The following is a 14,722-nucleotide window of genomic DNA, read 5'->3' on the forward strand; positions in this document are numbered from 1 at the left end:
CCTTGACCAGTCAAACTGCCAGATGTCTAGTTTCCTCGAATCAAATGATTATTGTCTCGAGAGCTTGAGTCGGTGTTTTTCAACAAACTTTTTATGACAATGAAATTCTCAAAGTCTTTGCGTCTCCGGGAATAAGTGTAAAATGTGAAGGTTTACTGTGTATATATTTTATATACATGCTTGAAATAAAAATTAATTATATAATTTTATTTTATTAATATTACATTTATTTCATTTTCAGCATTATATATCCTCAGAATAGAGCCGGAGAACCAGTTTATAATCCATGTGGAAAATATATGGTAAAGCTTCACATAAATGGTGTACCACGAAAGGTAATTTTGTTAAATTGTAATACTGTAATTTCCTGTGTATAATCCACATTGCGTTGTCTAATCATATAATCTGCACCTACAAAGTTGCATTTGAAAACACATCACTTAACTCATATGCAATTAGAAAGTTTTATTTCATACAATGCAGTTTTTTCCTCATTTCTTTCATTTTATTTCTGTTACAATTGCACTTAAAATAAATTGTTAAAATAAGGAAAATAGGAAAAAACAAAGTTTTATCTCCAATATATCTAAACTGTATTAAGTATCAAAGATGATGATAATACAGGTATACCTCGAGTTATGTCGTTTCGAGTTACGTCGTTCTCGATTATACGCCGTTTGTCAAAAAAGTATACGGAAAAATAAAAATCGAGTTTAAGTCATTTTATTCGACTTTACATCCGTCCGCCACAAATATCGAAGTCGTAATATCACTAGAAAAGCGTTAAAAGCACATAAAATCATATTAAAATATGTACATTTACAGTAAATGTTAATATAATCATCATAAATCCTAGAGAACGAAACACGAAAACATCTGTGTTTCTGTGTTGTCGTCTTATTTAACGGTCTTTAAGTGCTCATTATTGGCATTTTCCACCGTAGTTTTGACTTACGTAACTACACAAGTAAATTCGACTTACGTCGTTTTTCGATTTACGTCGCCTCTCCAAGGAACCAATTACTGACGTAAGGCAAGGTATACCTGTATTTTTAAAATTAGAGATTAGCTTCCTTATATGGTAAATATTTTAATGGACTGTAATCATGACATCAGCTATTCAATAGGATGCTAAAATTCAGTTTCGTTCGTCCAATTACTGTTCAGAAAATGTTACACAATTTAATTTATTACTGTTTTCTAACTCAAAAGTTATTTAATAATAATTTACATTGTATACAAATGTATTTTACTTGGTATTTTATTTACAAATGTATTAATTTTCTACACTGTAGAGTTTAAAAAACGAAGCAAACAAATCAAATTGGTAATAATGCTATCTTTAGTTATAATTTTGTTAACAAATCACAACGAGACACGTGCGGTAGTATGTTTTACAACTATTTGACCTTGAGAACAGCTGTTGGTCGACATCTCCCCTGCAAATCATTTATTTCTGAAATTACGAATTTTCCTTGATCTTTTTCTTCCAGAGAACTATACCTTTTTAGTGATATTCTAATAAATATAAAACATTATAATTAAGAGTTTAGTACTTATAAAAGCTGCAAATAGAAATTTAAGTTTAAATGCAATGAATCTTATTGAAAATATTCAAAGAGATACGAAGAAGAACTTCAAAAAGATGAAAGTATTCTAATTATTTGGTAATATTGATGGTGCCCGATTCAACAAGTTCTGGAAGGTTCTCTTGTTTTAAATATTCTGTGTTCCTTGAGTCAGTGGCGTAGCGACGGGGTGCAAGGGGGTGTATCGTGCTCCGGGCGCCACTCGCAGAGGGGCACCCAAATGGTCTCTAAGACAAACTATACGTGTTTCTGGAAGGGGGAGGGGAGCGCCAATAAAGTGTCGTGCCCCGGGCGCCAGTTATGTTTGCTACGCCACTGCCTTGAGTGCCATTCTTTCAAGAATTTACTGGATACTAATGTAATGAAATTTTAGCTACTTTGTCTACTCCTGCCATCGTCTATATTCTATCCACACCATCATCAGCCACTAGGACGGTTCCATTCCGGCATGTTAAATCCACTTGGATAATTGACCGTATCCGGTCGTCGGTTTGTATCGACGACAAAAATTTCCGTTAGTTGGGGCTAAATTATACGACAATACGCACTCTTGTTACACTTCCCTTTTGTTTTGTATAAGCAGTTTTCGAGTTAATTTCGTTACATCGTTCGGACTATTGCTTAATCATAATTTGTCAAGAGTCATAAATTTTGTTGCTTTTCATTGGATTTTATAAAAATTAAAACTAAAACAGACTGTTTAATATTGTTTACTTTGTTTTGTAATGGAAGTATAAATTATAAGATTGTAAGTGCTCTTCTTGTGAAGAATTAAAAATAAACTATGAAAAGTTTTGTTTTTTACTAGGACAAACCAGGAAATAGCTGAATAACTTTTGAAATTTTGAGTGGCTACCCTGCATATTTATCAAATTAATTAATTCTAAGATGCATTTTCAGATAATAATTGACGATTATCTTCCGTCGACACAAAACGGAGAATTACTGTGTTCGTATTCGAGCAATCGCAACGAATTTTGGGTTTCCCTCCTCGAAAAGGCATACATGAAAGTAATGGGGGGATATGACTTTCCTGGCTCTAACTCTGTGAGTGCCATTTATATTATCTTTTGTAATATATATGTTGATTTAAATTTAATTGGAATTCCTTTTGCTTAAAGAACATCGATCTTCACGCTTTAACTGGATGGATACCCGAACGAATAGCAATAAACACACAAGATCCCGATTTCAACAAGCAAAATCTGTTCAAAATGTTACACGGCCGTCATTCAAAAGGCGACGTGCTACTGAGTGTTGCCACAGGTGAACTAAATGAAGTCGAAGCCGACAGAGCCGGTCTTGTACCCACTCATGCCTATGCCATACTAGATGTAAAAGAAGTAATGGTGTGTATTTATTTTACAAGTTTTATTTACAAGTATTATTTAGATTAGATGTATTGGTTATTTATACAAATTTACCTGTTATTTTACGTCATTGGGTAGAAGGTCGGTAATGCAATCTAAATAAAAAAATATTCAAAATTATGTTTAAATTACATTCTGAAATTTCTGTCTATGAAAGCCAAAGTTAGAAATATAAAAATACTTATATGTTTTTACATTTAAAGTGAGTTATTCTTGAATAACAATGAAATTACACGAAAACTTCTTAAATTAATCTACAAAACGCATCTTTTAGATTTTTTTCTATGAATCGAAACTGTTTACTTTTGAGAAAAATACTCGGAAAGTACTATCAAATGGAGTCCTAGAAATAAATTCCTTGGATCCTAGAAATAAATTCAAAATATTATGCTTGTAGACTTAAAAATTTAATATTTAATCTTGTTTCTCATTATCCAGATTGACTTCTCAATACTTAAATTCCTGTCAATGTTCTTAAGACATTTAAAGGATTAAATTCCTTGAATCCAAAATTTACTTTTTACCCATTTTTGCTCTTCCGAAGAAGACGTGTCTTAGAATTACTAGCATTTTATATTTGTGGTCCAAAATGATGATTGGAAGACATTGCAAGTGGACCAGACACGTCTTAAGCCCATAATAGATTTTTTGGCTCTACTACTCGGTGGTCACATTAGTTTAAACAAAATTTGCTAGTGGCGAGCATTTAATTTAAATGACTTTTAACATTTAAACTATCGAACCCGCAACTCCCGCTTACCGTGCGGTCGCGTTGCCATTTAAACTATCTCTGAGATAACTTTGTGATAGAGCATTAAGATAGAAAATTATCATATGTGAACGATATTGAAATAGAACTGCCAAAAGTTCCCTATTTTGTGGCATTTGATTTAATGGAAGTTGAGGATTTTTAACTTGTTCTTACTCAACAGTACATAATAAAATTGATTATTTACAAATATTTTCCTCCATTAAAACTTTTTAAAATTGATTTCAAACTCATCATGCACACTAGAATCAATAACTATAGTAATTACTTCCAAATTCACAACTCAAGGGTAATTTTTCTGCAGCATTCATCTCAAGTTGGCAATCTTCATTGTCTTATAATGTAAACAATATGTTTGAATAATGAATAGGATGGAGTGAATTAATAACAATAAATATATCTTTAAAAATAGGCAAATGGTGCTTAATATAAATTGTTTTTAGATATTGTGACATTACAGAATAACTGGAACTGGTAAGGTATATAAATAATGTAATTTTGTTTGTTTTGTTCCTAAGGGTTGAATAAAATTTCCCAATTTGATTGTTGATTTATCGGCCAATATTTGGAAAAAATTATTCGTTACTCCTATATGTCGTCGATACCTTGACATTCTGCAAAGCATTAAGGTTCAAACTTTGATGTCTTGTAGGATATAAAACATTTTACTTTTTCAAACTTTGAAATTTCTTAGTTGACATATTTGACCTACATTTGTCTTTCTTTATGCGTTCTGCTTTCATTTCAATTGATTGGTGAATTTGTTGTAATTTTATATATAAACTAAGGGGCTTTGCTCACTAGCAGCCTGTGGTGGTTTGCCTCCCTACTCGCTTAGTCTATATTGAAAACAAGTGTGCAATTTGTAATAAAAATTTTGATGAGTTATCTCCCGCGAGAGAGCCAATGCCCCTCAGACCAGCCTCCCACTCATTTTGGTTCTCCCATAGGATAGGTGGCCAAGCATCCTATTCCTGCCTGCTTCATTCCCCTCGTGACCCAACCCTACGTGCTTTCCTTTGCTCAACCCCCACTCGCTTCACTTCAAAAAGTTTTTGACGGTTCGTTAATTTCCAGTGCTGCCATTTTTATTTTATTTTATTTTTGTGATGGAAAAAAGTGTTACCATATTTTTGTGGAATGACTGACATGCCACATAAAAATGAGGGAGATCAGCATACTGATTAAACTGTGACTAAAATATAAAATGAATCGGATCTATCAACACTAGTTGTTAATTAAACGTTAAAGAAAACATTCTTCTGAGTACAATAAAATAACACCATTGTAATTTGATGACTTAAAATCAGGAAGAGAGTTTTCATTTACAAGGTAATAAAACAATTTACTACTCGAGTCAATTACAAGTCGTCGTAGTCGGTCGGTGTGGGCTAAACCAACCGTCTACCCCGACCTAAAAAATAATATTGTCCTCTCAAATTTCACACAAAGTGAATGTTAATTGGTGTAAGCCCAGATAATTTACAGCGAGTTTCTTAAATTCAATATGTTTATTTTTGCATTTTTTAATCAAACAACAATAAAATACTCTCGGAATTCCAAAAGTGCTATTTTTGTATGTATTTTATGTTAGAAAAAAGACAAAATGAAGAAATTAAACATATAATTGTAGTTTTTGGTGTAATGCTGATAGTTTCACAGTTTTATAATAAAAACTCCTTTGGTTTTTTAATGTATGCTCTAGAGAGGAATGTATATAGTCTCACTTAAACTGGCATGCCGGTTTTTACCATACAGAAATATCTGATTTCATGATCTCCCCCAGTAGACCGGCATGCCAGTCATTCTGCAAAAGTGTGGTACGATGATTTTAAGCTTAATATTTTATATTTTTACATCATCTAATTGTTTAATGTAATGCTTTTTTAAATAAAGAATATATTTTTCAATTATTGATTATGACGAAAGCGATTGCCAATGACGGATTCAAATACTTATCTCAAAGGAAACATTCTCGGTATCTTACTAACCAAACCAATCCAATTTAACATTTACCAGCAATTTTCAAATATTTTTAAAGTTGAAACACCGAAGCAAAATAATCTATTATGCAGTGGCGTAGCGTGGGCGTTGGCTGCCCGGGGCGAAGGAAAATTTCGCCGCCCCTTATTTAGGTATTATTATTATTTATTGCGAAATTCTGCCACTCCCTTAAAGTGCCGCCCGGGCCGGGCCGTCCCCGGCGCCCCGCTACGCTACGCCACTGCTATTATGCTACTATATCTGATAATATTTATTAATACAATTAAAATTTTGAATTTGGTTTTTCATAATCTTGCATTCAATCTATTCCAACATAATGTCTGTTATTAATGCTGATTAAATTGAGAATTTTCTGCTGGTTGCATAACTAAGGCAGTAAAGGAGCTAGGATCTAGTCTGGGTTAGGAATTCACAAAAAAAATTTCTTTTTAGTCTGTTCCATAGATTGAGTCACATTCTTTGTCACCTGGCATCCCCATTGCAAGATTGGTCAATCTCACAGTAGGCACGGTAGAAAACTCAATGTATGGAAAGACTGTGGAAAAAAGCAAAAAATGGGGATTTTACTATATTTGAATATTTTTTTGTTTAACAAAGATGTAAACAATTATTAATGTTATTTATATTCACTTTCAGGGAAAACAATTATTTCTACTAAAAAATCCCTGGAGCCATCTTCGCTGGAAAGGAAAATATTCGGAACACGACAGCGCAAGTTGGACGCTACGGTTACGGGAAGCATTGAAATACGATCCAAAAAGTGCAAAGATGTTCGACAACGGTAAGGTTAATTATAAAACCTCTATTATTATATACAAATTACTGTATATAAAGAACGACGACGACAATAATACCATAAATTATTTTGTTCGTAATGTGTAATTATGTTGAAAACTTGAAATTTAAAACTTATGATTCTATAATTAATTTATTTAATTCTAAATTATCATCATCATCATCAATTTAAATAAGTGAAAAGAAGTTTATATTTAATTATAAATTTAATTTTAATTACAAAAAATTTGTAAAATATATAATATTGATGCAAAATTTGTTGAAACGAGTGTAATTGTTGTCTTCAATTATAGGTGTGTTTTGGATAGATTACGATTCTCTCCTTCACTTCTTCGACGTCGTTTACTTAAATTGGAATCCTTCGCTATTTAAATATACATATTGCATTCACCAGTAAGTAAAATTTCAAAATTGGATTTGATAAAGTTCTAATAATTCAGAATCAACCTGATTTGAATTGTAATTAAATATTTTTGTCATTAATTCCAAAAATTATATTTTTAAATTGAAATTAATCAAATTTTTAATAAGTTTTGTTTTATTTTATGGCTACATAAAAATACTTAAAATTCAAGATTTTGATAAATAATTTATTAAAAATAAATTTTTCTGCATTTAAAGCTTGGCTTTTGCTTATTTGACACAAATTATAGAAGATTCACCAAAAAAGTTTTATATTTCTTTTGTATCAGCACATTAATATATTTTAAAATAGACATCTGTATTCCAAGAGATTCTTAATTTTTTTTTTTTTCAAAGCTGCATCTAATTCCTTTAGAAAGGGGGTCAATATAACTTCGCAAACATAAACAAGTAAAACGGTAAGGCCATTTTTGGGACAAGACTATGTCTCGGAGATTCGCTACTAAGCGGGATCACTTTGATGCTCGTGGCAGGTTTTGTTGTTATTCTCCAATCTTCTTTGGTATTGCTGGTTTTGAGCGTGATCGTTCAAACTTTGCCAGCCGTGGCCACGAGGTCGTCCTCGAGGCATTTTCGGTGAAATTAACCTATCCGATGTCAAAATTTCTCTCCGTTGCGTGTCGCCCCGGGTTGAATTTTTGTCGATGCCTTAAGAAAATTTCCTGTTTCCGAAAAAATAATTGTGGGTATAGAGAGGTTTCGAGGTCGCATACCACGTGATAAAACACACGTTTGCTCTGCACATTCGCCATTTTTGTGGTAGTTTTCGCTCGCTTAGCTTGCACGTGGTCTGTTGTTCGACGTCTTTTTTTAGTTTAAACGTACAAAAATACTGCAGTTCTATTATCGTGGATTAAGTTAAAAAAGACTTTTTTCTTGCGGGCTATTCTAGCAGTTTAACAGGACGAGATGCAGCTCTATACGAAGAGAAACTTTCGTTATGTCGAGGCGATCCATACGAAGCCAGTTTATCGCACTTCGTCGTAGATCGAGAATTGTGGCCGAAAGTAGAATTTGGTGACATTATAAACTATTTGGTTTTGACGACAAATTTCTACACCCTGTCACAAATGAAAGCTTATAAATCTTTAGAGGCCCATAACTATTTAACAAGTGGCTGGGTTTCTCCTGATATAAAAGTAAAAGTAATGAATAACGGCGAAGTAATATTGCTTGGAAAGGTATGTTTTCTTTTGTTTGTTTAAACTCGTGTTTTTACGTATTTCTTAACTAAGAATTTTTGTCTGAAAGTAAAAACGTCTAATTAAAAACAGCTGTGGCAATATTTTTAATTCAAATTGTTCAGAACCTTTATTTTCTAGTTGAAATTAGGATATAATAAGCCTACTTGCTTTCAGTTTTAACGTGTAACGTTTATAAGTTTGCACTAGCTAAAGCTTGAAATTACATTAGTTATTCGTTTATAAATGCACTATACCAAAATAAATTAATATAAGCAAATCAGTAAACTCTTTTAGGTTTTAAAATGTATCTTAGTGTTTATTAATGTAAATATTGAAATGAAATGTTTCTGACAATCTCTTGTATTGATATTCACTTTATTAGTATTGAAATTTTTCCGGTTAATTCTCGAGAGCCACGCAGTTTGCCTTCGTCGTGAAAGCTCCTCGGTTTGGGATCCTCGATGACGAATAATGCCGGGAATTTTAAAAAATGATGTTCCTTTGTTCTTGAGTGAACTAGCATTACACCCAATTACACAACAAATCACCATAGTGATATACGTGACGAAAAAAGTCAACACAAAAACTTCAGTTAAAGCGCACGTGAACACACACAAAACGTAAACAAGTCACAAAGATGGCACCGGACAATTGTGCATGCTCATGACGTCACTCGTGATGTCGACACGAAACCTCTCTATTGTATTGTCTGAAATTATTTTTTTTATTTTGCACAAACAAAATAAATATATTAATAAATGTAAAAAAACAAAAAAATTATATTTTGGAAGTTAGTTTTAATATAAAATTATAATGACTAGTGCTGTCTAGTTTCAAAAACATTCTGATGCTGAAATGAGATATGTCGGGTCAACCGGTCAAGGTCGTTAGGTTGCGACTAGAGATATGTATATGTTGGGAATAACACGGACAGGTAAATGGGTTTTTTCAAAGATGCGTTTGTCAAAATTCGATTTCGCAATGTTTGCATTTCGAGCTTCCCAACGACCAATGCATGCACAAATCTCGCACTCTCGCCCGTTTGTAGAAAGACGTCGCCATTTTGTATTTTATTTTGATTCGGTTCTCGGTCCCCCCGAGTACCTACAAGTCTGTTTTTTTTTTATGTGCGCACGATTTGGGCACCAAATACGCTGTGCCAAATATCAACTCCCGACACGTACTTCTTCACACCTTAGAGGTACGAAGCCATAATGGCACCACGATTTTATAAACAAGACACAGTCTTGTCAAAAATTTATTTCACAATATTAAAAAGTTTGCACACTTTTGTTCTTAAATAAGTGTAGGAAGATGTTTTAAAATTACGTAAGAGGCTATAGCATATACATTTAAATATATATAATATAATATAATATATAATTAATATTGAAGGGGATCGATGGAAAAATATTGTTTTTAAAAGGGGTTGATACACAGAAAAAAAAGGTTGGGAAACCCTGCTTTAAAATGTTCACAAACTACAAAAGTATGTTTTTTTCATTTATTGATATCTTAGTTTTTAATTGAAAAATGGATTGTTTTTTTGTATTTGTTTGACAAATTGTTTTCTATGATTATATTTTAAGAATTGATATATCTAGTGATCTGTTATTTGAAGCATTGAAAATTCATTAAAAAATCTTATTCATTTACGAATGGTGTCTATGAACTCAACTATTTTATTGTAATTATTGTATTTTATTGTAATAATTATTCTTAATATTATAATTTTAATGCTTCAATAATAATAATATACAGCTAACATAGCATTCACCGTTCTGGAGTATGTCTACATAAAATATTAATAAAAAATGGAAAAATTCCTTTTTAATGTTCTTAACATATGTTAAATGATTCTAAATTGAAATAATTAATATTGTTCTTAAATTTTTATTATCATCTAGCTATATCCGGTTTATGGCATCTGACGTTGCCTTCCGACCTCCAAGAACTCTCTCCATCCATACACCATTCCTCTTTAATCCCATTTTTACTACATGCTAACTTTACTCCATTGTACCAAGTTCGTCTGGGGTCGTCCTCTCTGTTTTTTTTTTTTTTTTTGGAATGCATTCCGTTGACATTTTCGGGAGTCTTTCATCACTCATTCTTTTCACATGTCCAAACCAAATAAGTTGTTTTCTCTGTATTTCTTTCAAAACCATCTCTTTCAATCCCATTAGGTCTTTGATCCTCTCATTAGTTATTATTTCTTTTTTCGAGATTCTGCACAACCTTCTCAATGCATCCATTTGTTGTTACTTTTCTCTTTTCTTCCTCAGTCATTCTCCATGCCTCCACTTCGCATAATAGAATGCTTTTAACTATAACATTATATATTCTTTTTTTTCTTGATCTAGTCATTTCTTCACTCCACCATATTCCATCTAATCTTTTAACTGCTCTCTTATCTTGTGCTAATCTTGTATTAATTTCTAATGCATCTCTTCCATCTTGATGAATTTGTATTCCAAGATAATTGTAATGCTCACATCCCTCAGTCTTTTCTCCTTCCAGTTTCACGTCTGTTTTAGCCCCTCCTATGCATAAATATTTCGTTTTACTCATGTTTATATATAAACCTCCTTTAAAATATTCACAAACTCCTTTTATTTTTCTTGTCCTGTATTCCAGATCATCCTTATCATCTGCAAATTGTAATGTAAATGTCGGCTTACCGTTAATATTTATTCCCATATTACAACATTTCTTTTTCCATATTTTCAATACTCCGTCTATGTAGATTTTAAATAAATTTGGGGAGATACAACATCCCTGTCTTAGTCCTTCTGATATTTTTTTTTCCACTTTTTATTTTTGTTATAGATTCTCTATGTAATTCTTTAACTGCTTTAATCAGTGTGTTTTATGTATTAATATTTATCTCTTTTAATGTTTCCCATACTTTTGATGTTGGGACATTATCATATGTCTTTGTTAAGTCTATAAACAACAAATGAGTTTCATGTCCTGTTGCTAATCTTTTCTCCATAATCTGTTTTATACAGAAAATATTGTCCGTACACGATCTTCCCGTTCTGAATCCACTCTGCTCCGTTTTTTCTTTGATTAGATCTCTTATTATTTGTCCGTATAATCTACTAAATGTTGCTGTTATTGTAATTCCTCGATAGTTCTCACAATTTTGTTTGTCTCCTTTTTTTATAGATAGATGTCAAAAGGCCAATTTTCCATTCTTTTGAAATGTATTCTCCATTAAGATAAAATTATTTAGAATGACACCTTTCAAATAATTTTGTTATCAGTTCTGCTGGTATTCTTCCAGGACCACTTGCTCTATTATTCTTCAGTTTCTTACATGCTTGGTTAATCTGTTTTGTCTCTAAATGAATCGGTACATTCTTTCCTACATTTATATCTTCTATCTTCTGTTAAACAATGGGAGGAATATTATAAAAATTTATTAACTGAGATAAGCAGTCCTTTATTACTATTACTTTCATTTCTAACATTTTAAAGCAATTTCCATATCTTATTTCCTAAAACTTGGAATCATAAATTGAGATTCAATTTATATTTTCAAAAATAAAAATATATACAGTAATACTGTAGGGATGAATAACCAAAAGTACACAAATCCACCAACTCGTGCTCCTTAAAAGTTCAATATATATTAATAATGGTAAACCTATTATAATAGGAAATGATATCTGGTATCATATGATTCATGTCATGGTGATGAAATGCTGTACAGGTTGTAAATTTGTTTAAAATGTAATTATATGTATCTAAGTAAAAGTCAATACTGTAGTTGATATAAATTTAAAGTAAAGTAACAACTGCTTCATTAACTATGTAAATTATAAACAGATAACTGTTGAGCAATTGAAACTTTAGATTTGATTAAATGTTTTGGCCATCATCAGATTTCAAAAATCAAATTAATATATATTTATTATATAATGTTATGTATTCTAGAATTTGAATTCATATTAGTTTGGTCTTTGGAACCTGAGAATGGCTGAAAACATTCATTCAAATATAAAGTTTTAACTGCTCAAAGGTTACTTCTTTGTAATAAATTTAAGTTTATATTAACCACAGACTTTTTTCAAAATACTTTTCCAATTCTTAATTCTTATAAACTTAGACAATTGGAAAAAAATATTTATCTGAAGTTGGTACTGTACATTGTTACTGACTTTGATTCCAGTCGTGCATCAAATATTGCATTCCGTATCAATTAAAAAAACAATAAACTTAACCAATTGTTGAAAATGACATTTGTCATTCAAGCATTTGCACTAGAAAAATAATCAATAGACAAACTTTTGACACCTTGGAAAAAGTAAAAATCTTTGGTGTTTTAAATTACATTAACACAACAAAGAACTGTCACTTACTCTTTCAAAAATTTAAATCCTTTACAGTGTCATTTATAAACAAATAAGTATGGCTCAGACATTTTATGAAAACAGAGTCCAGTTTCATCTGCATTATAAATATCCAAAGGTGAATATTTGGCAATTTTCTGCTACACTAGTTTATACACGAAAATGCAGTTAGTGAGTGGATAAACATTTTCTTCACCTGTTGAACCATCCATCAGTTTCTATGAAATCTTTACCCATAGTTTTTGCTAGTTTTGTTTTTTGACACAATAGGTTCATTAACTAGAGCTTTCTTTCCTTGAACTTTCACTTTTAATACCGACTCTATTATTTAAGCTTTGATTTGATTCAATAGATAAGCCATAACAATCTAATAATCTAACTGTGCATTACATAAATGAAGTGTTTGAAAGTGTCAGGCCTAGACTTTGCACAGGTGGAAAAAATAAATCCTTATTGATGTTTAAACCTAAAATATGTAATGCAAAAAATCTGTTTATTAGTGAGTAAAATCTGAATATGTACAATCAGGAAATAACTGTTAGAGAGTAACTTGCAAATAAAGATAATTTATCAAAAATCTAAAAAAATATATACAAAACTTTCCTGACAATTAGGAGCTTACAAATTAAGCTACAACTATCTTAGAACTATCTCCGTGAAAACCAACAAGCAAAATATAAAAAAATATAAAAAAAACACAACGAATTTTACTAATTCATTTAACTGTCACCAAGAAACTCTGTCACTGGAACTGGAAAGCCTTTCGTCTCCTTTTTGTAATGCTGTTGGGGTGATGTTACAAGCATACGCCCACTTGACCCTATTTATATACTCGTCGATAAGGCCGATTACTAGAATAAACGAAGCGTCAATTTATGTCGTCTCCCTTACGAGTAGTATTATACTTTTTTATTGCATTTCCGACGACAGTTTGGGGTGGAAGATTATTCTTTTAAGATCTTCAGGAAGTCCCTTCCCCAAGATGTCATTTCTGGGTTTGATCACGTCGTATGTTGTCGACGGCGGTTGACGTGGTAAAGTGAGTTAATTTTGAATTTTGCCCGGGGAGGTGCGGTAGGTCTATCTGTAATGAAATAAAAATGCCCCAAAATAAATAGAATAATGAACTAAAAATAATCCCCAAACAAAATTTAAGGAGTCAATTCTGACCTGTTCTAACTCAACTTGACTATTCTTCCTAGATCATTGTCTCTTCCAATCCATGTTCTTGTTAGAAAGAGAAGGAATTTCTATATTTGATCTGTTTTTTAAGATCATACACAAGAATGGTTGTGAAATTTTTACATGCACATCTGCACTATGTTGAGTCTTCTTAGATAATTTATTGTAGCACTCAAATTCTTTGCTTTACTTGAAGAGACAAATCCAAATCTCTACACTTTGGATCATAGCAGAAGCAAAGCAAAAGGATTTTTTTTCATAAAGCACTTTATACAATCTTCCTAACTCAACAGATCACTAAATTAAATTAGAGAAATTGCAACAGGTGCACATGTTTATCCCCAATCATTGTAACTGTATGTTTTTAAAAGATAAAGAGTACAGTTCATGTATTTTCTAAGAATTTTTGTCATGCACATGGTATATAAAAGATAAAAGGTATGCTTCAGTTAAATGTAAATTTTAAGGGAAAAGAAAATTTATACTACTGTAAATAGACTAAGGATTCTTATTGTCCCCAAGTGTAATTATTGCAATTGATAACAATAGCCATAGTTTATAATAGGCAAATTATCTTTAACTAATGTTTTTAGGCCAATTGATAAATGTTATCAATTGGTTGTTGTTGTTGTTATCTGTAACCAGATTCTAAAATATTTATACTAATACAGATGACAGTTTTGATTTTTATGTGAAATTTAAATACATTTAGATCCTGGAAAGCAGGAACAGGCCCTGCCAAAGATTTATACAGTGTTACTGACAATCCCCAATATTCATTAGAAGTAAAATCACCTGGTTCGGCAGTATGGATATTGCTTACTCGTCATATTACGGATAGAGTAAGTTATTGTATTAAATAAATTAATATAGGATAACTAATTTAAATGATATTGTATTTATATTCACTTTTTTCTTATTTCATAGGATGATTTTGCTGATAATAAAGAATATATAACAGTATTGGTATATAAAAATAATGGAAGAAAAGTATATTTCCCTTGTATGTTATCATTTTATAATAATTAAGTTTATGCTTGTTTCAGGC

The 14,722-nt window shown here is 31.4% G+C and overlaps 1 protein-coding gene across 2 annotated transcripts in view; it reads left to right on the forward strand.

The window, feature by feature from the left end:
* Positions 1-14,722, forward strand: part of LOC136974429 (calpain-7-like) — a 58,109-nt gene that overhangs the window by 35,600 nt on the left and 7,787 nt on the right. For both annotated transcript variants that reach the window (XM_067269310.1, XM_067269309.1), the window contains 7 exons: positions 242-335; positions 2,490-2,636; positions 2,711-2,938; positions 6,369-6,513; positions 6,821-6,920; positions 14,387-14,516; positions 14,602-14,677. In XM_067269310.1, the coding sequence (XP_067125411.1) occupies positions 242-335; positions 2,490-2,636; positions 2,711-2,938; positions 6,369-6,513; positions 6,821-6,920; positions 14,387-14,516; positions 14,602-14,677 (920 nt within the window). The remainder of the gene's footprint in view (positions 1-241; positions 336-2,489; positions 2,637-2,710; positions 2,939-6,368; positions 6,514-6,820; positions 6,921-14,386; positions 14,517-14,601; positions 14,678-14,722) is intronic.

This window comes from Centruroides vittatus, unplaced genomic scaffold (genome assembly GCF_030686945.1).
Source record: "Centruroides vittatus isolate TY-2023 unplaced genomic scaffold, ASM3068694v2 contig_349, whole genome shotgun sequence".
Classification (NCBI taxonomy): domain Eukaryota; kingdom Metazoa; phylum Arthropoda; class Arachnida; order Scorpiones; family Buthidae; genus Centruroides; species Centruroides vittatus.